At 40.2% G+C, this 26,108-nt stretch overlaps 1 protein-coding gene across 6 annotated transcripts in view; it reads right to left on the reverse strand.

The window, feature by feature from the left end:
- The window catches only part of SCN8A (sodium voltage-gated channel alpha subunit 8), a 218,864-nt gene that overhangs the window by 137,911 nt on the left and 54,845 nt on the right, over positions 1-26,108 (reverse strand). For all 6 annotated transcript variants that reach the window (XM_055095641.2, XM_055095640.1, XM_055095643.2 and 3 more), the window contains exon 2: positions 9,122-9,451. In XM_055095641.2, the coding sequence (XP_054951616.1) occupies positions 9,122-9,397 (276 nt within the window). In that variant the 5' untranslated portion in view covers positions 9,398-9,451. The remainder of the gene's footprint in view (positions 1-9,121; positions 9,452-26,108) is intronic.

Genomic DNA, 26,108 nt, shown 5'->3' on the forward strand with positions numbered 1-26,108 from the left:
TTACAATTTTCAGTGGCATGGGAAGCGATTAGACTACCTGGGGACAGGAGGTCAAGCGAGGATTCATTAGGATGGGAGAGGCTTTGAGTGTGTTTACAGACTATGGGAAAGGAACCTATATGAGAGGAAAGACGGAAAATACAGAAAAGAGAGAGGGTAACCAAAGGAGTGAAATTCCAGAGGAGGTAGAAAGGCACAGGGTCAAAGACAGGGGTGAGGGATTGGTCTTGAACAGTAGATGGGGCACCCTATTCTCTGAAATCAGCAGAATCTTTTATTCCAACTTGGTTCCATAGGTCAAACTTTGCAGGCTCAACAGTGTCTGGAATAGAAATGCATCTTCAGAGCTTGTATCAAAAATTCTTCTGGTAAAATCAGAGTTAGCAGAAATTGTCATATGATGGGACAATCCTGATCTCAAGTTGTGTCAAATAGTGTTATATGTAAAGAAACATTTACAACTCATTTGTCAATTTGGAAACAATTCAAAAGAGAAGCATCCCTCTGTAAAATAATAACACAGTTTTCTCTCCTTAACTAAGAAAGCACTTAAAATATGTTTAATTATTGTCAGAGATGATCGATATTATCATAATCTTGAAACATTCTTTAACATTTAAATGGCCATTATTAAATAGTCCCATTCCACAGGTAAATTTTTGTTATGATAAGATTGCACAAATCACACCCTGGAGAAACCAACAGAAACTAATTCCTAAAATTACCAATCAGTGGAATTTTATGGCTGAGGTGACTGGCTAATAACACACATCCTAGAATTCAGGTAAAAGCTGTCTATGTCTATACCCTATGTGGCTCAGAACTATGGAATCACAGCTTAGTACTTGCATGAGAACTTAGGACTGGAGAAAATTGCAAACATTATTGGGAACACAGGTACCCTCCATATCTAACCCGAGTTAAACCTGGAGAAAATGCTGGGTTTCTTTGTAAGCACCCCAATAGCTCACACTGATGCTCAAGTATATTTTATTTCTGTCTGTGTAAAAATCCAAGAGGGGCAAATGCTCTCAAAATTGGCTCTTTTAAAGATTATAATTTAGTACTTGCTGAAGGCCTATTTAAGATACTGAATATTTGAGAGACCATATAATCTTTGATTCTTCTGGATTCTCCAAGTTTAGTCTCTGTACCAAATTAGAGCACCATAAGCCTCTAAAGTAGCTGGAACATGTTATCTTCATTAATGCACGTATCATTATCAGTAATAATTTTATTTCCGTATTTGTTTGTTATGTGTTTCCCTAACAAAAAAACTAAGTTCCAACAACGTATATGGCTTGTCTGTTTTGTTCCCAAGGGCACGGAACAGAGCCCCGGCATATAGAAAACACTCAGTAACAATTTATCAAATTGTCAAATGAATAATTGCATGCTCGATTCCTTCCTTAACCCTCCATAATCTATCATAAATCATATTGAATTCATCCAATCCCCTTAATTTCCACTCCCACCACTGTAACTCAGACCTTCATTATTTCATAGCTGATCTGCCTGTTTCAGTTCTCTTTCCTTCTGGCCCAGCTTACATATTGTCGTCCCATTCACCTCTCTAAGCACAGCTATCATCACGTATCCTTACTCCCATTCCAGAACCTTCAGTAGTTCTCTACTGCTTCTCAAACAAACACCACACCTCTGAGTCTAACATTCTAAGCCCTCCAGGATTTGCTCCAGCTCACCCTCCCCAGCCTCATCTTCCACTGTTCCTCAGTCACTTCCCCACATTCCAATCAAATTAGATGACCTGGATTTTTCTTACAGAAATGGTCTATACTGCAACCTGTAATAAGTGACATGTTAGCTGTTAGCATAATCTTAATTTTCTAGATTGGAGGAATTGAGACCTTAAATGGTTAAATGGCATGCCCAAGATCACCTGAAATTACACAGGGATGGGATCAGAAATAAGATTTCCCAACTTTTGGTCTATTGCCAAGGCTACAAAAGAGAAATCTGATTTAGGAATGCTTAATTAAATTCCTTCTTCTCTAGGTAGCCATACTTAGAGAGGGGACAAGACCATACATGCCCATCAATGACCTATCCCCTTGAGAAGGGCCCACCTCCCAGTGTCTCAAAGCATTTATCTCAATTTGATTTGGTAAATAAAATAACTGAAACATCATTTTGTTTCCTTATATTGTTGGGAAAAAATTTTTAACAACAAAATAAACCAAAGTTTTAAAATATGTAGTTTTTATTTAAAACAGAAAGCAGCATTTAGGCTTATTGTGCAAAAGCAGGAAATACAACTTATTAGCAATACTTCAAATCACACCTAATGAACATAAATCCTTCCGTAATGGTCTCTGTGCTGCACACCTGTTGAAAGTGTGTCAGCACAGTTTTGGCAAGGATTTTCTGCCAGGAGCTCATATAGGGCTGCATGTGTATGTATCACTTAAGCTGATGGCACTAATATTAGTGAAGTAAGGAGAAAATTGCAAACATTATTGGGAACACAGGTACCCTCCACATCTAACCTGAGTTAAACCTGAAACCAACTTCTTATCCAATGTAGGACTGAAGATCCTAATGTGTTTTAAAAATTTAAAAGGAGTAATCAGTTCTCCAAGTGTAAGATAATTAAGTTAGGCTACAAGGAAAAAGAGGCCTCTGGGCTGGGCCTGTGTGGGTAGAATATCAAAAGGTAAAACTAAAAGACAGAGTACATTCCAACAGGAAGAGAGGGACACCAGAAGAAGGTGGGTGGGTGGAGGGGTCTTCCACACTAAGGAAACAGGAAGTAGTTCGCCACAGCTAAAATACAATATGTGACAGGCAAAAGTGTGAAATACAATTAGAAAGATACAGATATGGGTCTAACTCTATTTTGCAAATATTGTAGGTAAGGAAATTAAAGTGATTTGGCCAAGTACAAACATGAAGCAAAGCCGGAACTAAAACAAGGTTTTATATTCCCAGTTAGGCACTCTTTCCACTATAGTCAGACACCACATAACAATGTTTTGGTCAACAATATTTGGGATGATAGTTCCATAAGATGATTATGAGGCTGAAAAATTCTTATTGCCCAGTGACCTTGTATCTGTCATAAAGTTGTAGCTATAGCACAATGCATTACCTTTTCTATGTTTAGCTATGTTTAGATACAGAAATACCATGGTGTTACAAATGTCTACAGCATTCAATATGGTAACATGCTGTACAGGTGTGCAGCCTGGGAGCAATAGGCTATACCATATAGCCTAGGGGTGCAGTAGGCTACATCGTCTAGATTTGTGTAAGTACACTCTGTGACATTCAAACAAGGATGAAATGGCCTAATAACTCATTTCTCAGAACGTATCCCCATCGTTAAGTGACACATGATTGTATACTATCCTACCATAGGTTAGGGATGGACTATGGCAGATAGGAAATACTCTTCCTTTAAAAAGTAACAAGTGGTAGAAAGGTTAAACAAATTGCCTCAAGATCACATGTCCAGTTGAATAACTGGCGGTATTGATAATAAGCCCAAGTCCCTGGAATAGCACACCTCAGAGCTCCTTCACTTGAGAAGATACAATACAGGGGGCTAACATGAATCCTTTCCCCCAGAAGCACTGCTCTTACCACTGCACTTTTTAGGACCTGTCCTAAAAACCACAGGGATTTTTAAGGAATAAAAGAAAATGGAGCTTATTTTTCTTCTATTTCCCTGCCCAGCTTCAGCAGAACTGAGCCAATTGAGGCTGAGAATCAATTAATAAAAAATTAGAAAAGTGGGGAACTAGAAATACGTTGTAATAAATGGAGGGTCAGGAGGCATGAGCTCTAGTCCTGGTTATACCACCAACAGTGGTGTGGGCTTTTGACAAAGTACTTCACCTCATAAAATTTATAAAATGAGGAGGATGAACTAGATGATGTCTAAGGCTACCAAATTATAATTTTCTATTATTCTAATAAGCAGATATCTCTTTGCAGAAAAAGGTACACCTGAAAAGTTGAAGGTAAACTGAACTTTAGGAAGCTATATATAATTTTTTTTTTTTTTTTTTTTGAGATGGAGTTTCACTCTTGTTGCCCAGGCTGGAGTGCGATGGCGTGATCTCGGCTCACCACAACCTCCACCTCCCAGGTTCAAGCGATTCTCCTGCCTCAGCCTCCTGAGTAGCTGGGACTATAGGCATGCACCATCACACCTGGCTAATTTTGTATTTTTAGTAGAGACAGGGTTTCTCCATGTTGGTCAGGCTGGTCTCGAACTCCCGACCTCAAGTGATCCGCCTGACTCAGCCTCCCAAAGTGCTGGGATTACAGGCGTGAACCACCAGGCCCGGCCATATATAATTTTTTTAATGCAAAGGAGTGTGCCCTATTTAAAAACACATCGATCAATCTTGTAATTTAAATTTTTGTTTATATGACTGTAACACGGTATACCCATTAAACAAAAAAGACACATATATCAACTGTCAGTTCTAAGAAATTAAAAAGGGATAGGAGTCAATTCTGAAGGCCTTGTTTCAGCTTAACCTACAGATTTCCTGGCTGCCTACTTAAGATAGTCATTAGGAGTATATATGGCCATTTTGTATTCAACAAATTATTAAGCATTGGAGAGCATTTTTTTAGTGAAGACAGGCACTTTGTGCAACAGAGAAAAAGTCCTTAATTTTTCACTAAACAAGAAAAACTTTTAAAAGTGGGAGAAATACAAAAATTAGCCAGATGTGGTGGCGCATGCGTATGATCCTAGCTACTTGGGAGACAGAGATGGAGGTTGCCCAGGAGGTTGAGGCTGCAGTGACCTATGATTGCATCACTGCACTCCAACGTGGAGTTAGACTCTGTCTCCAAAAAATAATAATAATAATAAGTAAAAACAAAAAACAAAATTAAGACTTCAATAGGTTTAAGAAAACAACAGGAAAAAAACAAGAACAAAGGCTTTTAATGGAGTTCAAGTTCCATAAAACACATATTTGTTTTTGCTTGCATACACATAAAGAAACTCTGGAAGATACTACTATCAGTGGTTGCCTGTGCAGGGAGATAGGAAATAGACAGATGAGAGACAGGTGTAAAAAGGAAGCTTATTTACCAAGTACCTTTGAATTTTTAACCACTTAAATATATTACCTATTTTAAAAACTGAATTTAAAAATTTAAATGTTCCTTAAACAATTATTTGTAGCAAACAGCTGAAAAACAAGAAAGCCAAAGAAAGGAGGTATTAGAAGGAAGTACCAAGAGACAAAGAAAATGTAAAGTAGCACTGAGAAGTCTGAGGCAATTCAAAGAGAGGATGATTCAGATTGTTTGCAGGGACCAGCTGAAAAAGTCAGTGTGAAACCCAACAAGGACCTCAGATACTTATGATAGCCAAACCAGTACCAGCTGGAATAAATAACAGTATCTCGAAAACGTGGTGCACAACTTTTAGGGCCCTGTGTCCCTTGGGAGTGTGAAATCCGAGCTAAAACCAGAACTTCACTAATAGAAAACGAGTTCTCTCTTACCCACTAGGAGAAAGAGGGAAGGAAATGAGAAACAAGTTTTTGTGAGAGTCACAAAGACAATTCATCAGTTAGAAAATGAGACCTATGAGGAAAAGATAAGGGATTCCACTGGTATTATTTAGCAAAGAAAAGAGATTCTATTTTGCGAAGAATTATTTAAGGCAGCCCTTGAAGAGCAAACAGAAAGGAATGTCCTCTTAAAGTCATTTCTACCCTTATGACTTTTTGATTTGTGGGTTAATTCCCAGTGTGCTTCCTTGTAGAAGAGATCTTGCTAATTTAGTACAAGGCCTAGTTAGCAAGAAGTGAAGGGGTTAAGATATGCTATTCTGGCATATTGACTAAGTTAAAGACATTTGTATAACAGCGGGTGCAAAAAAATCACTCTGACCTTCTTGTTGTTTCTTAAGAGTGGAAGATGAAATTCCTGTGTGGAAGACACTCCCTGAACCTGAAGGAAAGGCAACATGCTTATCTTCAAGGGCGAGAAGGTGAGACCAAGAGAATACTGTACTGACCTTGTTAAATAAGTCTTATCTTTTAAGCCTGCCCACATAATTTAGTTGCTTCTTCACAATTTACTACTTTTTTGTCCAATCCAGTATATAAATAACTGACTCTGCTTCTTTAGGTCTTCATTTCTTTCTTTTTTTCTTTTTTGAGACAGACTCACTCTGTCACCCAGGCTGGAGTGCAGTAGCACAATCTTGGCTGACTGCAACCTCCACCTCCCGGGTTCAAGTGATTCTCCTGACTCAGCCTCCTGAGTAGCTGGGATTACAGGCCCGTGCCACCATACCCAGCTAATTTTTGTATTTTTAATAGAGATGGGGTTTCACCATGTTGGTCAGGCTGGTCTCAAACTCCTGACCTTGTGATCCACCCACCTCGGCCTCCCAAAGTGCTGGGATTACAGGCGTGAACCATTGCGCCCAGCCTACGGTCTTCATTTCTTCATGAGGGTTCCTGTGCTACATAAAGCATGTATTATTCTTTTCTCCTGTTAATCTATGTTATGTCAATTTAATTCTCAGACCCAGCTGGCACCCTAGGAGAATGGAGGTGGACTTTTTCCACCCCTATAGAAGTATCAGCACTGCTGGTAAAGATTTGCAAGTTAACCTGAGCAAGAATATTATTTTTAATCAAGTAAAATATCCTTCATTTAAAAGTACAATGAACATATCTAAAGTGCTAGCAATGTTCTTTCTTGACATGCTGTTAGTTTGTAATCATTATGCTATGCATTTATACTTTATGAGCTTTTCTGTAGGGTGGTATATATTTTTTCAAGATTACCAAAAAAAATTATTAAAGTTATCCTTTCCAGGAACAATTTACCCTTGTGATGAAGCCGAAGGCTGAAGTCAGAATTTCTACCATGAAGAATCAGTCTTCTAATGGAGCACCATCAAGAACAATTTGGCCTATCCAATGAATGACACCCATCAGGTCCAGAGACCCACTCTCTTTGGGAAGTCCCCACTCTCAAGCCAGGCCACTGAAATCTGAGGCATTGGGAATGGAAAGAGGCTGTCTATAGGGCAGGAACCAGGGAAAGGAGTATGCAAAGGAAAATTGGGCTCTAACAATTATTAGCTCTATATATTTTTTCATATCTCCTGTCAGGTTTAAGAAAATGAGAAATTAGAAACGAGGTCATGTCCTTTGCAGGGACATGGATGGAGCTGGAAGCCATTATCCTCAGCAAACTAACACAGGAACAGAAAACCAAACACCACACATTCTTACTTATAAGTGGGAGCTGAATCATGAGAACACATGGACACATGGGAGGGATCAACACACATCAGGGCCTGTCAGAGGTAGGGAATGGGGGGAGGGAGAGCATCAGGAAGAATAGTTAATGGATGCCGGGCTTAATACCTAGGTGATGGGATGATCTGTGCAGCAAATCACCATGGCCCACATTTACCTATGTAACAAACCTGCACATCCTGCACGTGTACCCCTGAACTTAAAATACAAGTTAAAGGAAAAATAAAAAATAAAAACTATAAAACAAAAAGAAAATGAGAAATTAATTTGCATTTGCGTTGGAAAAAATAGTTTAGGTCCAGAGAGATGAAGTGTCTTGCTGAAAGTTACAAACTAGTTTTGAGAAGGTTTTTTTCTTCATTTATTTCCCCATAAATTATCTGTGGTAGCTTGGACAATACATTTACTAAAAAATAAAAATGTAAATAATAAGGCCAGGTGCGATGGCTCACACCTGTAATCCCAGCATTTTGGAAGGCTGAGGCAGGTGAATCACTTGAGGTCAGGAGTTTGAGACCAGCTTGGCCAACATGGTGAAATCCCATCTCTACTAAAAATACAAAAATTAGCTGAGTGTGGTGGTGGGCGCCTGTAGTCCCAGCTACTCAGGAGGCTGAGGCAGCAGAATCGCTTGAACCCAGGAAGCAGAGGTCGCAGTGAGCTGAGATCGCACCACTGCACTCCTGTCTGGGCAACAGTGCGAGACTCTGTCTCAAAAAATAAAAAAAGTAAATAATAAACATGGTAAATTATGGTAGAATCAGGATTTCTTACTTCCAATCTACTGTTCTTTACATCATATCATTTTGTTCATTAAACTTTCTAGATTTCCCAGTGAAAGAACAGACTAATGGTTCCACTTTTTTCTATTATGTAGCTGCTCTGAGCCTGTAGTCCCAGCTACGCAGGAGACTGAGGCAGGAGAATTGCTTGAAACCAGGAGGCGGAGGTTGCCGTGAGCTGAGATCACACCACTGCACTCTAGCCTGGGCGACAGAGCAAGACTCCATCTCAAAAAAAAAAAAAAAAAAAAAAAATCTGTCAAATGAGGGGTTCCCTAAAATGGTGTCTGATGCCAGTCCTCAAGATTCAATTATTTAGCTGGTGGATCACCCAGGAGGCTTTGTTTCTCTACTTGGTGCCTTGTTTCAGAAGATAATCATGAGAAAGTAGCTGAAGATTTAGTCAAATATTTGTTCAGGAAGTTTGAAAGTCTTGGCCAAATGAAGATTAGTAGTTCTTTCACTTGAGCTCCCTACTTGCATGAATAACAGAATTGACTCTACTGCAAGAATCAGTGCTGGAAGAATCAATCCAGACAACTGTGTAACAGGGCCAATTACCTGGGTCTGTCCTCATTGGCTGTTTGCTTTACTCAGTTTTATTCCTGTCCCCAGCAGCTATGCTCTAATGTCACAAAGGGAGCTAGACAAGAGAGCAAATACACCATCTCCACCACACTACTCTACTGATGTCACAATAGTAACATCATCTTTATATTAAAGATAGAATTTTGAATGTGTATTTGAGAGAGGGAGGCTGTACTATCTTTTACTATCCCATCTTTTAAAGACTCTTTTCAATAGTCCCATTTCATTTACATCCCCTTTTTCTGATCTGGCCTGGAGCCAAAATCAGAAGTCTTATTAATAGAGTTGACGAGTGCCAAGACCACAAATGACCCTTAGTAGCAATTAAAATGAAAAATAATCCCCACAAGCCAGAACTGAAACAAAAGGTTAACTACTTATCCAAACTTTGGCAAAGAGACACAGTTCTTTCTCCCCCATCTCCCTAAGCCTGTTAGGAAACGGGTATCTGCAGCTGCTCCTCCTCCTCCAACTCACTTTCTGCGTCAAATAGTATGGGTCAAAGTCCTCCAGGGGAACTGCAACCAGGCCTTGGGGGATGTCCCCGTAGATGAAAGGCAAACTCTTCCCTGCTTCCAGGTCGCTGTTTGGCTTGGGTTTGCTGTCCTCATCGTCCTCCCGATGACTGCCATCGGCCTTTGGTGGTTTCTTGAGCTTGCTCTCAGCAATGCGCCTCTCAATGTTTGCCAGTGACTCAGGGGTGAAAGGCTTGAAACTATCAGGGCCTGGTGGTGCAAGCAGCCGCGCTGCCATCTTCTCATCCTGCAGCAGCTTCGTTAGTTATGCTGCGTCCAGGACAGGTCAGCTCTGGAAGAAACAGCAACACAGACAGCATTAATCAATCACTGCTCTAAAAAGAGGCCAGACTAAACCATCTCACTCTCAACCTTAATTCACAACCTTTGCAAAAAAACACATAGTTTCTTCCATGACATGCTTATTTTTCTTTTCAGGAAATCTGTGGCATGGACTGATCTGCCAAGGGAGATCAAAGATCAGGAGTCTCCTGAATTGCTAGTTATTTATTATATTCACTTAGATGCAACTCACTATTAGGAACCACATACGACAAAAAGGATATATTCTACTCCCTCAAGGAACTTCTATTCTAAACAAATAAGGACTATGTAACATTACCCAGGGGCATATATTAGCTGTGAAGTCCTTACAGTTCAAGTCACCTTCCTTTCCTAAAGCTCCACTCCCCAAAGAAAAACTCTTCCTTTCAAGGGCAAGATGAGGATAAATTGTCATTCTTCTCAAATTTCAGTTTCTGAAAACAAAATAAACCCTTCAAACTTTGGAGACACAAAATATAGATAAAATCGCTTCCATCTGCTTTAGTTCTTCCATTTCAAGTTATTTTTCAATCATCAAGTTGTGTAAAATCCATCCAGCATAAAAGTCCAAAAGTATCTTCTTCAACCATCAAGCTCAGAGGGCAGATACTGTTCTAAGTGCCGCCTGCTTAGCAACTAGAAAAAGCAAATGGGAGTGGAATCCTAGAGAACTTCCTCTGATGCAACAGCACTGCAGCACTGCAGGCAGAGCAGCAGCAGAAGGGCCTGTGTGCGACTCCTGAGAGGGGCTCAAACCAGGAAGGACGGAGACGTGAGAACAGTTGCAAACAAAAATTCCTTTCTAAAAAGAAAACTGAAGTAATGTCTTATGAGAGCCAATGATTTCTAAGCATGGTATTTGAAAAGCCCATTTTCCATTTATGTTTATAAGAGTCCTGGATTATTTAAACACATGCAGTAAAATGGAGGAATCAATTCCTGGTTTCAAAAGCAGCAGTATTAAGTTTCAAGCACAAAATGACCTGAGCAGGTAAGTTTACTGTGAAAGGCTTAGGGCTTTGCTGGCAGTTCATTGGGTGCTCATGGTACTGCTTTTTTCTCTTTAGTTTTGTGAACACCATAAGAACAATCCAGGAATTTTTTTTTTTAAGACTAAAGATTGTTCTTTCCCCTTTTGCTTAGCCCTCAAGGTCCACTTCAAGGCAACTAAACCTTGAGGCTCCTCAAGAGAACAGTAGTAGAGTTAACTCTAAATAAGTTGGGAATGAGATACCCAAGAGCTCCTTCCACAAATCCACCTGCTGAGATTCCAGATCTCTGGAGCAGTGGTGATTGCTAAGTGTTGCAAGACAGTGTGTAGTGTCTGTATGAGGGCCGGTCAGCTTGCTCACTCACAGCAGGGGGCTAAAGAGGCCATAACCACAAGTTTGCCCCACATAGGCCAGTTGGCTTCACGCTGCGCAAAAACCACCACCATCCTACAGACAGTGGGGTCAGAGAAATCATTTCCATGTAGGAATTATCTAAGGAATTCAGAGCTGTAAGGATTTTACAAATTTAGTCTATTCGATTTTAGATGAGGAAAGGTGGGGTCCTAAGACATCAGACAACTTGCCCTGAGTCACAGGGCCAGGATAAAAATCACAACCAAAATGCTCTGGTGCCCCATCTCAGAACTTCTTTCATTATAATAAATATCAGTTATTTATCCTCCTTTGCTATGTCCCACTACTCCCTAACAGGAATAGTTTTGTTTAGTAAGTAAATCACATAGATGTTATGGCTTTACTGATCTAAGACTAGTTACAGTGCTTTCCCCAACCTAAAATTCCTTTTCCTTCATTCTTCTCCTACCCATCCTTGCATTGCCCCCCAATAAATCCCTACTCCTCCACAGTCTTCCCACCAACACAGCCTTGACTAATTATTTCCCTTTCTACACTCCTACAGCACTCCACCATGACCTTAGCTAACATTTATCACATACTATGTTTCAAGCATTATTCCAAGCACCTTGCTGGTATTAACTCGTTCAATCTCCAGAACAGCATATGAGGCAGATATTATTATCACCACTTAACAGATAAAGAAACAGAGTCAGAGAAAACTAATGTAGCTTGCCCAAAGTTATAGAGCCAGAAGAAGATTTGAAACACACTAAATAAACTTGTTTTGGCACTTAATCATTGCTGAATTGTACCTTTTAGAGAATAAATTCCCAGAGGTCTTAAACTTCTTTTGTATCCCTTTCACAGTGAATAAGATTATGCCTGAAACCCATAATGAGACCAAATGCATGAAGACTCCTTGGCTCCTACATTCACACTCATTCTCAATCCTAGGTCACTCTCTGTTCCTATGCAGAGGACAAAGAACACTGCAAGAGTAAGTCACTGAAGATGCTGACAAATTCTTGTGATCTAATTGCAGGCACCTGGGTTCTTCACAGCAGCCCAGGGCTAAGTTCTCTGTCTTTGCTTTCAGATCCTGTTTCTTCCTGTCTTCTCCAAGACTGTGTCCTCTCGATTACCCCTGCTCTTCATCCCATCTTCAATTGTACCTTTTCCTGTATCTTCTCCCTTTACATCTCCACCCCCACTCTCTTTGTTTGGCTTAAGTGACACTATGTTATCCTGGTTGAACTACAGCTGCAGTCTCCTCTTCCTCATCAACTCTTCCTTCTCTAAGGGCTGGCCTTCTGAAATTTCTCTGTTACAGTCTTTTAGGGATCTCATTTATTCAAAATAATTTGTACATTGGTAATTTTCAGATTTCTCTCACTGGCCCTGATTGTTCTCCTGAGTCCCACAGCTGTCTCTAGTGGCCTGCTATGACTTTCAAACTAAAGCATTTAAAAACTATTCATCTTACTCCAAAACTGATTCCTCTTCCTGGCTTTCTTATTTCTGGACCAGCCATCCGGCATGGAATCTCAGTTATCTCTGCCAAGTCCCCTTTTGCTATCCATACCCAACCAGTCATCAGCCTTTCCAATTGCTCTTCCTTCAGAGCTTCCATTTTCAATAGTATTGCCCTAATTCAGGTCCTACTGCAGTAGTCTCCCCACTAGTGGACCAGCCCTCAGTCCACCAGGCATATTTCCAAGGATCCATTTCCTTAAAAATCTGCTTTCATTAAGTCATTTCCCTCCCTCAAACTTACCAGTTATAGGACAGATTCCAAATTTCTGCCATTTCACTGCCACTCAAGGCATTCTACAACCGTATGCATCATAAACATTCTCTTCTATGGCTTCTCTGCAAGAACACCTGCGCTGGTAACTGTATTCTGAGTTTTAAATTTTTTGAAGGTATAATACAATAAAGTATGCAAACCTTAAGTGCACAGCTTATTTTGTACATATGTATGTGCCTGTGTAACCACCACTGAAATCAAGATGTAGAAAATTTACTTTCAGCATCCCAGACAGCTCTCATGAGCCATCAATAACCACCCCTAGCAAAAGCTATTCTGACAGTTATCACCATATATTAGTTTTGCTTCTACCTGAACCTCATATAAGTAGACTATAAACATACTCTTTGGGTTCTGGCTTCTTTCACCCAACACTATTTCTGTGAAATTCATCTTCTTATATGTGTAGCAGTAGTTCATTCTGCATAGTATTCCATGTATGAATGTAGTACAATTTATCCATTCTACCTTGATGGGCATCTAAGTTGTTTATAGTTTTAAGCTATTATGAATAAAAGCTGCTAAGAGCCTTCTTGTAGGTGTCTTTTGGTAGCCATACCTTTATTTCTTTTTGGCATATAGCTAGGAGTGGAATGCTGGGTCAGAGAATGGCAGATATTTAGCTTTAGTAATATTCCTACCAGCAATATAAGAGGGTTCCAGTTGTTCCAAATCCTCATCAACACTTGGAATGACAGTCTTCTGAATTTTACCCACTCTGGTGGGTATAGCAGCATCTCGTATTTTTTAAAAAAGTAATTTATTGGGATGCAATTTACATAACATAAAATTAACCACTTTAAGGTGAACAATTCAGTGGCAATTAGTACATTCACACTACCAGTTATCTAGTTCTAAAACATAAGCAGTTTCTCTCCATTCCCAACCTTCAGCCTCCACCCTTTGCCACCAGCTCCTAGTAACTATCAGTCTTCATTCTCTCTCTACTGATGTATCTATTCTAGATGTTTCATATAAATGGACTCACACAATATGTGAGCCTTTGTGTCTGACTTCTTTCACTTAGCATAGTGTTCTCAAGGCTCATCCATAATGTAGCACGTATCAGTACTTCATTCCTTTCTATGGTATTTCATGCAGGGTACAGAATCAACGTACAAAAATCAGTAGCATTTCTATACATCCACAACAAACTAGCAGAAAAAGATATCAAGAAAGCAATCCCAATTATAATAGCCACCAAAAAAATAGTAAGACCTAGGAATAAATTTAACCAGGAAGGTGAAAGATCTCCCCAGGAAAACTAAAACACTGATGAAAAATCAAAGATCACGAAAAAAAGTGGAAAGACATCCCATGTTCATGAACTGCAAGAATTAATATTGTGAAAATAACCATACTACCAAAAGCCATCTACAGGTTCAATACAATCCTTATCAAAATACCAATGAAATTATTCACAGAAATAGAAAAAAAATCCTAAAATTTCTATGGAACCACAAAAGACCTTGAAAAGCCAAAGTAATCCTGAGCAAAAGGAACAAAGCTGGAGTTATCACACTATTGGATTTCAAAATATACTACAAAGATACAGTATCCAGAACAACATGGTATTAGCATAAAAAGACACACAGACCAATGAAAAAGAATAGAGAACACAGAATTAAATCCACATATTAATAGCCAACTGAGTTTTGACAAAGGCACCAAGAACATTCATTGGGGAGGGATAATTTCTTCAATAAATGGTGCCAGGAAAACTGGATAACCATATGCAAAAGAATGAAACTGGAACCCTATCTCTCACCACATACAAAAATCAACTCAAAATGAATTAAAGACTTACATGTAAGTATGAAACTACTAGAAGAAAACATAGGAGAAACACTTCAGGACATTGGTCTGGGCAAAGATTTTATGGAGAAGACCTCAAAAGCACAGGAAACACAGGCAAAAATAGACAAATGGGATTATATCAAACTAAAAAGCTTCTGCACAGCAAAGGAAACAATCAGCAGAGTGAAGAGACAACCAGTAGAATGGGAGAAAATATTTGTGAACTATTCCTCTGACAAGGGATTAATATCCAGAATATATAAGGAACTCAAACAACAGCAAAAGACTAAATAATTCAATTAAAACATAGGCAAATGAACTGAATAGGCATCTCTCAAAACAAGACATATAAATGGCCAAAACGTATATGTAAAAATGCTCATCACTTATCATCAGGGAAACGCAAAACAAAACCACCATGAGATATTGTCTTATCCCAGTTAAAATAGCTATTATTAAAAAAACAAAGTATAATGAATGCTGACAAGGGTGCAGAGAAAAGGAACTTTTTTTTCTTTTCTTTTTTTTATTGTACTTTAAGTTCTAGGGTACATGTGCACAACGTGCAGGTTTGTTACATATGTATACATGTGCCATGTTGGTGTGCTGCACCCATTAACTCAACATTTACATTAGGTATATCTCCTAATGCTATTCCTCCCCCCTCCCCCACCCCCACAACAGGCCCCGGTGTATGATGTTGCCCTTCCTGCGAGAAAGGGGAACTCTTATACACTGTTGGTAGGAATGTGAATTTGTACAACCATCATGGAAAGCAGTATGGAGGTGCCTCAAAAAAATTAAATAGATCTACCATATGATCCAATAATCCCATTACTGGGTATATATCTAAAGGAAAGAAAATCAGTATGTCAAAGAGATATCCACACTCCCATGTTTATTGCAGCACTATTCATAATAAATAAGATATGGAATCAACCTAAGTGTCCATCAGCAAAGGAATGGATAACAAAAATGTGGTATATATACACAATGGAATACTATTTAGCCATTAAAAATGAACAAAATTCTGTCACTCGTGGCATGAATGAGATTGGAGGAGATTATGTTAAATGTAATAAGCCACGGACAGAAAGAGAAATACAGCATTCTCACTCATATGTGGAACCCTAAAATGTTGATCTGATAGAAGTAGAGAGTACAATAGTGGTTACTAGAGTCAGGGAAGGATAGCAGAGAGGGAGGGATAGCCAAAAGTTGGTTAATGGATACAAAAGTATAGCTAGCTAGAAGGAATAAGTTCTAGTGTTCTATAGTACTAAAGCGTGACTGTAATTAACAACAACTTACTGTATATTTTTAAATCACTAGAAAAGTGGATTTTGAATGTTCCTAATACAAAGAAATGATAAATATTTGAGATGGATATGCCAATTACCCTAATTTGATCATTACACACATTGTATACATGTATCAAAATATCACACTGTATCACATATTATGTGCCAATTAAAAATAACAATAAAACCAAAAAAACCCCAAAATATATATCCCAGAAATGTATATACCACAATTTGTTTACACATTCATCTGTTGATGGACATTGAATTCTTTCTACCTTTCGACTACTATGAACAGTGCACACACATGTACTTATTTTAGTACCTATTTTCAATTCCTTTGAGTCTATACCTAGGAGTGGAATTGGTAATTCTACATTTAACTTTTTTGAGGAACTGCCAAACTGTTTTCCTGAACTATTTTGCATTTTGTGGCTGAACCATTTTGTATTCCCAACGGCAATATAAGAAGGTTACAATTTCTCCATATCCTTGCCAACACTTGTTATTTTCCTTTTTCTTACCTTTTTTTTTTTAATTGCTGCCATCCTAATGGGTGTAAAGTGGTACCTCACTGTGGTTTTGATTTGCACTTCCCTAATGATACTGATGCATTTTCTCATGTTTGTTGGCTCACTCTTGTCTAAATTTGTATTTGTCTGATGATATTGAGCACTTTCTCAAAGGTTGATTGGCCATTTAGACATCCTCCTTTGTGAAGTGCTGATTTAAGTCTTTGCTCACTTTTTCCTATTGGGTTAAACTGCATTTTTCTTACTAGTTTGTAAGAGTTCTTTGTATACTCTCCATTGAAGTCATTTGTCAGATATAATATTTCAAATATTTCCTCTCTTTCACCTGTCTTAATGGTGTCATTTGATAAACTGTAGTTCTTAATTTAATTCAAATCCAATCTATCAGTCTTTTCCTTCATGTTAGTACTTTTTTATTCTAGGAAATCTGTGCCTATTCCAAGGCCATGTAGGTATTCTCCTTTGTTTTACAATCTTTATTATTTTACCTTTCTCATTTAGTTTTGAAAACCATATGAACTGATTTTTACATATGGTGTGAAGTGGAGGACAAGGTTCATTTTTTTCCTGTGGTTATATAATTGACCCAGCATCACTTAATAAAATGTCTGGTCACTGTTACTTTCACTGACTCCTAAAAATATTTTCATTTCCTTATTTTAAACCTCCTGACATCTTTCTTTCTTACCTAAGTTCTATTCATCCATTAAAACAAGCTTAAATGTCTTCTGTTTCTGAGGAAGTCATCTTGCACAGTAACAAACCTGTTAGATTTAGAAGGAACTTAGAGACCACCTAGTTCAATTTGCCTCATCCATAAGTTATATAAGAGAGGCTGAATTGTCTAACTGCCAATTAGTGACAGATGCAAAGCTATGACCCACATTTCTTGGCTTCCAATATAATGTTCTTTTCACTAAAACACCCAATCTCTAAGTCAATGACCTTGTCCATCATACCACTACTATATCATTGTGCATCTTCCTGCAGTGCTAAAGATGACACAGGCAGCCCAGATGATAAAGGAACAACAAAAGCAACTTTTGGCTCTGGCAGTTCTAAAAGAGATTGAACTAGACTCAAAGATACGGACAAACAAATGGGTAGAGCTCTCTTCTTTTGGTTGTCCAGGAGGATTAAGACCTTAAAATGCAACCAGCCACAGTGACTCATGCCTGTAATCCTAGTGCTTTGGGAGGCTTAGATGGGAAGATTGCTTGAGGCCAGAAGTTTGATACCAGCCTGGGCAACATAGGAAGATACCATCTCTACAAAAAGTAAAAAAATTTATCTGGGTCCCCCTGGTGGTCCCAGCTGCTGGGGAGGCTGAGATGGGAGGATCACTTGAACCCAGGAGTTAGAAGCTATAGTGAACCATGATGGTGCCACTGCACTACAGCCTGGGTGACACAACTCTTGTGTCTAAACCTGTCTCTGAAAAAGAAAAAAAAAAAAGACCTTAAAATGCCAACTGTGGCCTGAAAACAAACAAAGTAGAATCCAAATTAAGGGATACGGCGTGAAAGAGGAAAAGAAAACCAGTATTGAAATGCGGTTATAACAGGAATGAAAGGAAGAGAAGTCATCTAGGAGGGGCTGTTAAAGCAAACACTCCAGGGCCAGGTGCAGTAGCTCATGCCTTACAAAGTGCTGTAATCCCAGCACTTTGGGAGGCTGAGCCAGGCAGATCATTTGAGGCCAGGAGTTCGAAACCAGCCTGGCCGACACAGCAAAAACCCATCTGTACTAAAAATACAAAAATTAGCTGGGCGTGGTGTACATGTCTGTAATCCAAACTACTTGGGTAGCTAAAGCACTGGAATCGCTTGAACCTGGGAGGTGGAGGTTGCAGTGAGCTGAGATCATGCTACTGCACTCCAGCCTGGGTGACAGAGTGAGTCTCTGTCTCAATAAATAAATAAATAAAGCAAACACTTTATGCTAGAACACACAAAAAAATATGTTGGAAGGAAGATCAAATAAAAGGTAGCAAGTAGCACTAAGATCTTGTCTCAGGCTGGGTGCAGTGGCTCACACTTGCAATCTCAGCATTTTGGGAGGCCAAAGCAGGAAGACTGCTTGAGGCCAGGTGTTCAAGACCAGCCTGGTCAACTATAGTGAGACCCCATATCTACAAAAGATTTAAGGGGAAAATTAAAAAGATCTTGTCTCATACTTGAAAAAAAACAAAGTCGGAGGACTCACATTTCCTGATATCAAAACTTACTGCAAATCTATAGTAATCAAAACAATGTGGTACTGGCATAAAGACAGACATATAGACTAATGGAATAGATTAAAGAGCCCAGAAATAAACCCTCACATATATGGTCAAATGACTTTTGACAAGGGTACCAAGACCATTCAATGGGGAAAACAATCTTTTTAACAAATGTTGCTGGCAAAACTGGATATTCACTTGCAAAAGAACGAAGTTGGATCCTTACCTTATACCATAGACAAAAATTAACTCAAAATGGATCAAAGACCTAAATGTCAGAGCTAAAACTATAAAACTCTTAGAAGAAAATATAGAGGAAAAGCTTCATAACATTGGATCTGTCAATGATTTCTTAGACATGACACCAAAAGCATAGGCAATAAAAGAAAAAATAGATAAATGGAACTTTATCAAAATGAAAAACTTTTGTTGCTCAAAGGATACTATCAAGAGAGTGAAAGGGCAACTCAGAGAATGAGAGAAAATATTTGCAAATTGTATCTGTGATAGAATTAACACCCAGAATATATAAAGAACTCCTAAAACTCAACAACAACAAAACCCAGTTAAAAATAGACAAAAGACTTGAATAGACTTTTCTCCAAAAACAGATATAAAAATGACCAATAAGCACATGAAAAGATGTTCAGCATCATTAATCATTAGGTAATATGAATCAAAATCACAATTAGATACCACTTCATACCCATTAGGATGTCTAATATTAAAACACAAACAAAATTTCTTACCTAAAAACACATACACACAGAAAATAACAAGTATGGGTGAGGATGTTGAGAAATTCAGACTCTAGTGCTCTGCTGGTGGTAAAGGAAAATGGTGCAGCTGCTATGGAAAACATTACTGCAGTTCCTCAAAAAAATTAAGCATAGGATTACCATAAGATCCAGCAATTCCAAAAGAACTGAAAGCAGGAACTCAAAAAGATATTTGTACACACATGTTCTTAGCAGCATTAGTCACAACTGCCAAAAGGTGGAAACAACCCAAATGTCTATGAGATAAACAAATGGATGAATGAATAAACAAAATGTGAAATATACATATAATGAAATATTTATGTAGCTTAAAAAGGCAAGAAATCCTGACACATGCTACAACATGGAGGAATCTTGAAAAAATGCTAGGTGAAATAAACAAGATACAAAAGGACAAATATTGTATGATTCCACTTATATGAGGTACCAAAAATAGTCAAATGCATAAAGACAGAAAGCAGAATAGGGGTAATCAGGGGCTGTGTGGGAACGAGAAGTTACTATTTAGTTGGTACAGAGTTTCAGTTTGGGATGATGAAAAAGTTTATAAATGATTTTGGCTCACTGCAACCTCCGCCTCCCGGGTTCAAGCAATTCTCCTGTCTCAGCCTCCCAAGTAGCTGGGACTACAGGTGCCTGCCACCGCACCCAGCTAATTTTTGTATTTTTAGTAGAGACTGGGTTTCACCTTGTTGGTCAGGCTGGTCTCAAACTCCTGACCTCAGATGATCCACTCACCTCGGCCTCCCAAAGTGCTGGGATTACAGGCGTGAGCCACCTCACTTGGCCCAGTTTATATATTTAAAAATGGTTATGATGGTAAATGTTATGGATATTTTACTATAATCTTTTTTAAAAGAGAGAAAAAAATTTACTATGCCCCCCACCATATGCCATAAATGATACTCTGATGAATAATAGCTCACTCCTGTCTTCAAAGGACCTTATAGTCTTCTGAGGTAGTAGACAGGTAAACAGGCAAAGTACAGTATGGTAAATCTTCCAATAAAGTAAAACAGGCTTTTACAGAATATACAAGCAAGACATCTAACCAAGTTTGGAGAGATCAAGGAAAGCTTCCTGGAGAAAGTAACATCTTAGCTAAAGCCCACAGATGGGCTGGTAGGGTGGGTTACGGGAAGAAAATGGGTAGAGCTTTGCAGGAAGAAGAAATAGCATATTTAAGAGACTACAGACATGAGAGATCAAGCCACTTGGGTACTGCAAGCAGTTCAGTGTAAGTGGATTTCAGAAAATCAGCTAACAGGTAATCAAGTACCACATCAGGAACGCAAAGCCCTGCTCTCATGGGAAGGAGTTTTGCTTTTATTCTGAAGGCAATAAGGAGATAATGAAAGCTTCAAAGTAGAAAATGATTTGATCAAAGTTACATTTTAGGAAGGTTATTCTAGCTATAGTGTATAGAATGAGACGAGGGAGGAATAAGACCAGGAAGAAGACTGTTGTAGCAATTCCACTGAGAGATGACAGCCTAAGCCAGGTAGCAGCAGCAGGGATGATGTACTGGACAGTTTTGTTGACTGACTAAAAGAGGAAGGTAAGACATAAGAAAAATCAAGGAAGACACCCAAATCATGAGCAAAGGGATGAAAGGTAGTGAAATTCACCAAGACAAGGAATAAGATGTGATGCAGAGTGTTCAGATTAAGATGACGACCACTTTTGAACATGCTGAGTCTGAGGTGCTTTGGTACCTCCAAATGGAGGCATCATATAGGCAGCAGGATATGTGCTTCTGAAGCTCAAGGGAATGATTTTTTTCTCATCCATACTTGCTATTTATTTAGTCTTCTTGTTTGGAACAAAAAGTCAAGAATTCACAAATACCACCAGCTAAGCACCTGTTTCAAGTGAAACATCAGCTTCAGCTTAAAAAATAGTTTCTTTATAATTAATTAAGTAGTAGCAGAAGACCCATGTCAGCTGCCTCTTTCTTCCCTGGAGAAGTTGGCAGGATAACTGCAATCCTAGGAGCTCTCAGTGTTGAATCTGGGAGGTGGAACAAAAAGAAAAGTGGCCTCTTCCAAATCATAGAGGTAATATGTAGAGAAGAGATATCCACTGATATGGTTTGGCTGTGTCCCCACCCAAATCTCATCTTGAATTGTACTCTCATAATTCCCACATGTTGTGGGAATGACCAGGTGGGAGATAATTTGAATCATGGGGGCGGTTTCCCCCATACTGTTCTCATAGTAGTGAATAAGTCTCCTGAGATCTGATGGTTTTATCAGGGGTTTCTGCTTTTGCATCTTTTCATTTTCTCTTGCTGCTGCCATGTAAGAAGTGCCAGCCAGGCCCAGTGGCTCATGCCTGTAATCCCAGCACTTTGGGAGGCCGAGGTGGGTGGATCACGAGGTTAGGAGTTCAAGACCAGCCTGGCCAACACAGAGAAACCCCATCTCTACTAAAAATATGAAAAATTAGCCAGGCGTGGTAGCGGGTGCCTGTAACCCCAGCTACTCAGGAAGCTGAGGCAGGAGAATCACTTGATCCCTGCCGGTGGAGTTTGCAGCAGGCCGAGATCTGTTGGGAGCAGGCCCCCCAAAATCTGGCCATAAACTGGCCCCAAAACTGGCCATAAACAAAATCTCTGCAGCACTGTGACATGTTTATGATGGCCATAAAGCCCAAGCTGGAAGGTTGTGGGTTTACGGGAATGAGAGCAAGGAACACCTGGCCCGCCCAGGGTGGAAAACCGCTTAAAGGCATTCTTAAACCACAAATAATAGCATGAGCAATTCGTGCCTTAAGGACATGCTGCTGCTGCAGTTAACTAGCCCAACCTATTCCTTTAATTCGGCCCATCCCTTCATTTCCCATAAGGGATACTTTTAGTTAATTTAATATCTATAGAAACAACGCTAATGACTGGCTTGCTGTTAATAAATACATGGGTAAATCTCTGTTTGGGGCTCTCAGCTCTGAAGGCTATGAGACCCCTGATTTCCCACTTCACACTTCTATATTTCTGTGTGTATGTCTTTAATTCCTCTAGCACCGCTGGGTTAGGGTCTCCCCGACCGAGCTGGTCTCGGCAAGTGGTGCCCAATGTGGGGTGGGCCAGGTGTTCCTTGCCCTCATTCCGGTAAACCCACAACCATCCAGCATGGGCTTTATTGCCATCATGAACATGTCACAGTGCTGCAGAGATTTTGTTTATGGCCAGTTTTGGGGCCAGTTTATGGCCAGATTTTGGGGGGCCTGCTCCCAACAAGATCACACCACTGCACTGCAGCTTGGGCGACAGTGCAAGATTCTGTCTCAAAAAAAAAAAAAAAAAGAGTGCCTTTTGCCTCCCGCCATGATCGTGAGGCCTCCTCAGCCATGTGGAACTGTAAGTCAAAGTAAACCTCTTTTTCTTCCCAGTCTTGGGTATGTCTTTATCAGCAGCATGAAAACGGACTAATACAGTAAATTGGTACCAGTAGAGTGGGGCGTTGCTGAAAAGATACCTGAAAACATGGAAGCAACTTTGGAATTAGATAACAGGCAGAGATGGGAGCAGTTTGGAGGGCTCAGAAGAAGACAGGAAAATGTGGGAAAGTTTGGAACTTCCTAGAGACTTGTTGAATGGCTTTGACCAGAGGCCTGATGGTGATATGGACAATAAGGTCCAGGCTGAGGTGGTCTCAGACAGAGATGAGGAACTTGTTGGGAACTGGAGCAAAGGTGACTCTTGCTACGTTTTAGCAAAGAGACTGGTGGCATTTTACCCTTGCCCTAGAGATCTGTGGAACTTTGAACTTGAGAGAGATGATTTAGGGTATCTGGCAGAAGAAATTTCTAAGCAGCAAAGCATTCAAGAGGTGACTTGGATGCTGTTAAAGGCATTCAGTTTTATAAGGGAAGCTGAGAGTAAAAGTTTGGAAAATTTGCAGCCTGTCCATGTGATAGAAAAGAAAAACCCATTTTCTGAGGAGAAATACAAGCTGGCTGCAGAAATTTGCATAAGGAATCAGGAGCGAATGTTAATCTCCAAGACAATGGGGAAAATGTTTCCAGGGCATGTCAGAGTTCTTCATAGCAGCCCCTCCCATCACAGGCCCAGAGGCCTAGGAGAAAATAATTTTGTGGGCTGGGCCCAGGGTCCCCATGCTGTGTGCAGTCTAGGGACTTGGTGCCCTGCGTCCCAGCTGCTCCATCTGTGGCTGAGAGGGGCCAATGTAGAGCTTGGGCCAAGGCTTCAGAGGGTGCCAGCTCCAAGACTTGGCAGCTTCCATGTGGTGTTGAGCCTGTGAGGGCACAGAAGTCAAGAACTGGGGTTTGGGAACCTCTGCCTAGATTTAAGAAGATGTAAGGAAATGCCGGGACGCCCAGGCAGAAGTTTGCTGTGGGGCAGGACGCTTATGGAGAACCTCTGCTAGGGCAGTGTAGAGGGGAAATGTGGGGTTGGAGCCCTCAGACAGAATCCCTACTGGGGCAATGCCTAGTGGAGCTGTGAGAAGAGGGCCACCGTCCTCCAGACCCCAGAATGGTAGATCTACCAACCAGTTGCATTGTTCGCTTGGAAAAGACAGACACACGATGCCAGCCTGTGAAAGCAGCTGGGAAGAAGGCTGTACCCTGCAAAACCACAAGGGTGGAGCAGCCCAAAACCATAGGAACCCACCTATTGCATCAGTGTGACATGGACATGAGGCCTTGAGTCAAAGGAGATCATTTTGGAGCTTTAAAATTTGACTGCCCTGCTGGATTTCGGACTTGCATGGGCCCTATATAACCCCTTTGTTTTGGCCAATTTCTCCCATTTGGAACAGCTGTATTTACCCAATACCTGTACCCCCAATTGTATCTAGGAAGTAACTAGCTTGCTTTTGATTTTACAGGCTCATAGGCAAAAGGGACTTGCCTCATCTCGGATGAGACTTTGGACTGTGGACTTCTGGGTTAATGCTGAAATGAGTTAAGACTTTGGGGGACTGTTGGGAAGGCATGATTGGTTTTGAAATGTGAGGACATGAGATTTGGAGGGGCCAGGGGTGGAATTATAAGGTTTAGCTGTGTCTCCACCCAAATCTCATCTTGAATTGTACTCCCATGATTCCCACGTGTTGTGGGAGGGACCTGGTGGGAGATAATTTGAATCATGGAGGCGGTTTCCCCCATACTGTTCTTGTGGTAGAGAATAAGTCTCACGAGATCTAGTGGTTTTATCAAGGGTTTCCGCTTTTGCATCTTTTCATTTTCTCTTGCTGCTGCCATGTAAGAATTGCCTTTCGCCTCCTGCCATGATTCTGAGGCCTCCCCAGCCATATGGAACTGTGAGTCCAATTAAACCTCTTTTTCTTCCCAGTCTCAGGTATGTCTTTATCAGCAGTGTAAAAACGGACTAATACATCCACATTTCAAGAATAGAGAAAGTGGCTTAATAAAAGAAACAGGACTACCCACTCTAGAAGACTACATAGAGACACATTTACACACCAGGAGTGGTGGCACGCCTATAGTCCCAGCTACTGAGGAGGCTGAGGCAGGAGGGTTTCTTGAGGCCAGGAGTTTGAGACCTCAGTGTGCCATGGTCACACATGTGAATAACCACTGCTCTTCAGCCTTTGGGCAACATAGTGAGACTCTATCTTTTCCAAGTTCTGAGTTCAGAATTTTGTTTTTGAGATGAATGTAAAAGCATCTAAAGGTTATGAAAAAAATTCTTCCTGTGATAAAGAACCTCCCCCAATCCTGTAGATGTATTTGGCCTCCCATGAGTCAGTGGCCCCCACCCCTCTCCTCCCCAGAGGCCAGTTTGCAGCAGCACACCTCATGCCACCATCTTTGCTCCTCAAGGGAAAGATTTAATAGCAAGAAGCAAAAGAAGACAAGAAGCTTGGTACAGAACTATAGCTAGACTCTGAGGACTGCGAGACAGCTCTTTGCATGTTGATATATAGCTCATTTGGAATTAGCCAGAGGAGCAGCTCTGCACTGGGAGGAAGGTGGGTGGCTCTTATCATAGGAGAAGAGAAAAATGCAGCCAGATGGATGGTTTACACTGTCCCCACTCCCTGGGCTCCTCCTTTCTCCAATGACAACGAGATGCTACGCTGCCAATTTTCTACTTTGTCACTTACAGATTTCACTTTGGAAAATCTATAACAGTTCTAGAAATTGAAATAAAAACAATTTTGTCAAAGCGTAGTTTTAATCATTTTAAACATTAAAAATTGCAGTCTTCAGTCTCTCTTGATAACATCAAGATCTGCTCTCCCTCCTACCAGGTCTCAGGGACCTCGTCAGCCTGGTGAATGTCTGCAACCATGTTAATGGGGAACTGCCCGTGCATTCATCTGTCTCCCTGGATTTCTACCTAGTGAGGCCACTTCTGAAGTCTTTCCTTCCTACGTCTCACTCCACCAAATTTACCCAAAGCTGAGCTATTTGCCTCTGATTCTCAAGAACTGGTCTCTTCCTAATCCTTTTGAGATAGTCACTCTTGGTTGACTTACATGTATGTCTTCCCCCCAGAAACCCTTTGAAGGATCTGTTCATAGAATACTTTGACAGAGGCCTAGTGTGGATATAAATGTATGATTATCCATAAGTAACTATCAGGAGATACTTGTGAAGCACTTATACTTTGAGTACTTGGATTTTTTTTTTCCTTTAATTCAGAGATGGGGTCCCACTGTGTTGCCCAGGCTGGACTTAAACTCCTGGGCTCAAGCAATCCTCCTGCCTCAGCCTCCCAAGTGGCCGGGACTACTGGTGCATGCCACCAAGTTAGTACTTAGATATTTTAATCTAAAAACACTAAGAAAGATTCTTAAGAATGGATCCTATTTAATGAAGTCAATCCAATGATTACAATTATTATAAA

Source organism: Pan paniscus, chromosome 10 (assembly GCF_029289425.2).
Source record: "Pan paniscus chromosome 10, NHGRI_mPanPan1-v2.0_pri, whole genome shotgun sequence".
Taxonomy (NCBI): domain Eukaryota; kingdom Metazoa; phylum Chordata; class Mammalia; order Primates; family Hominidae; genus Pan; species Pan paniscus.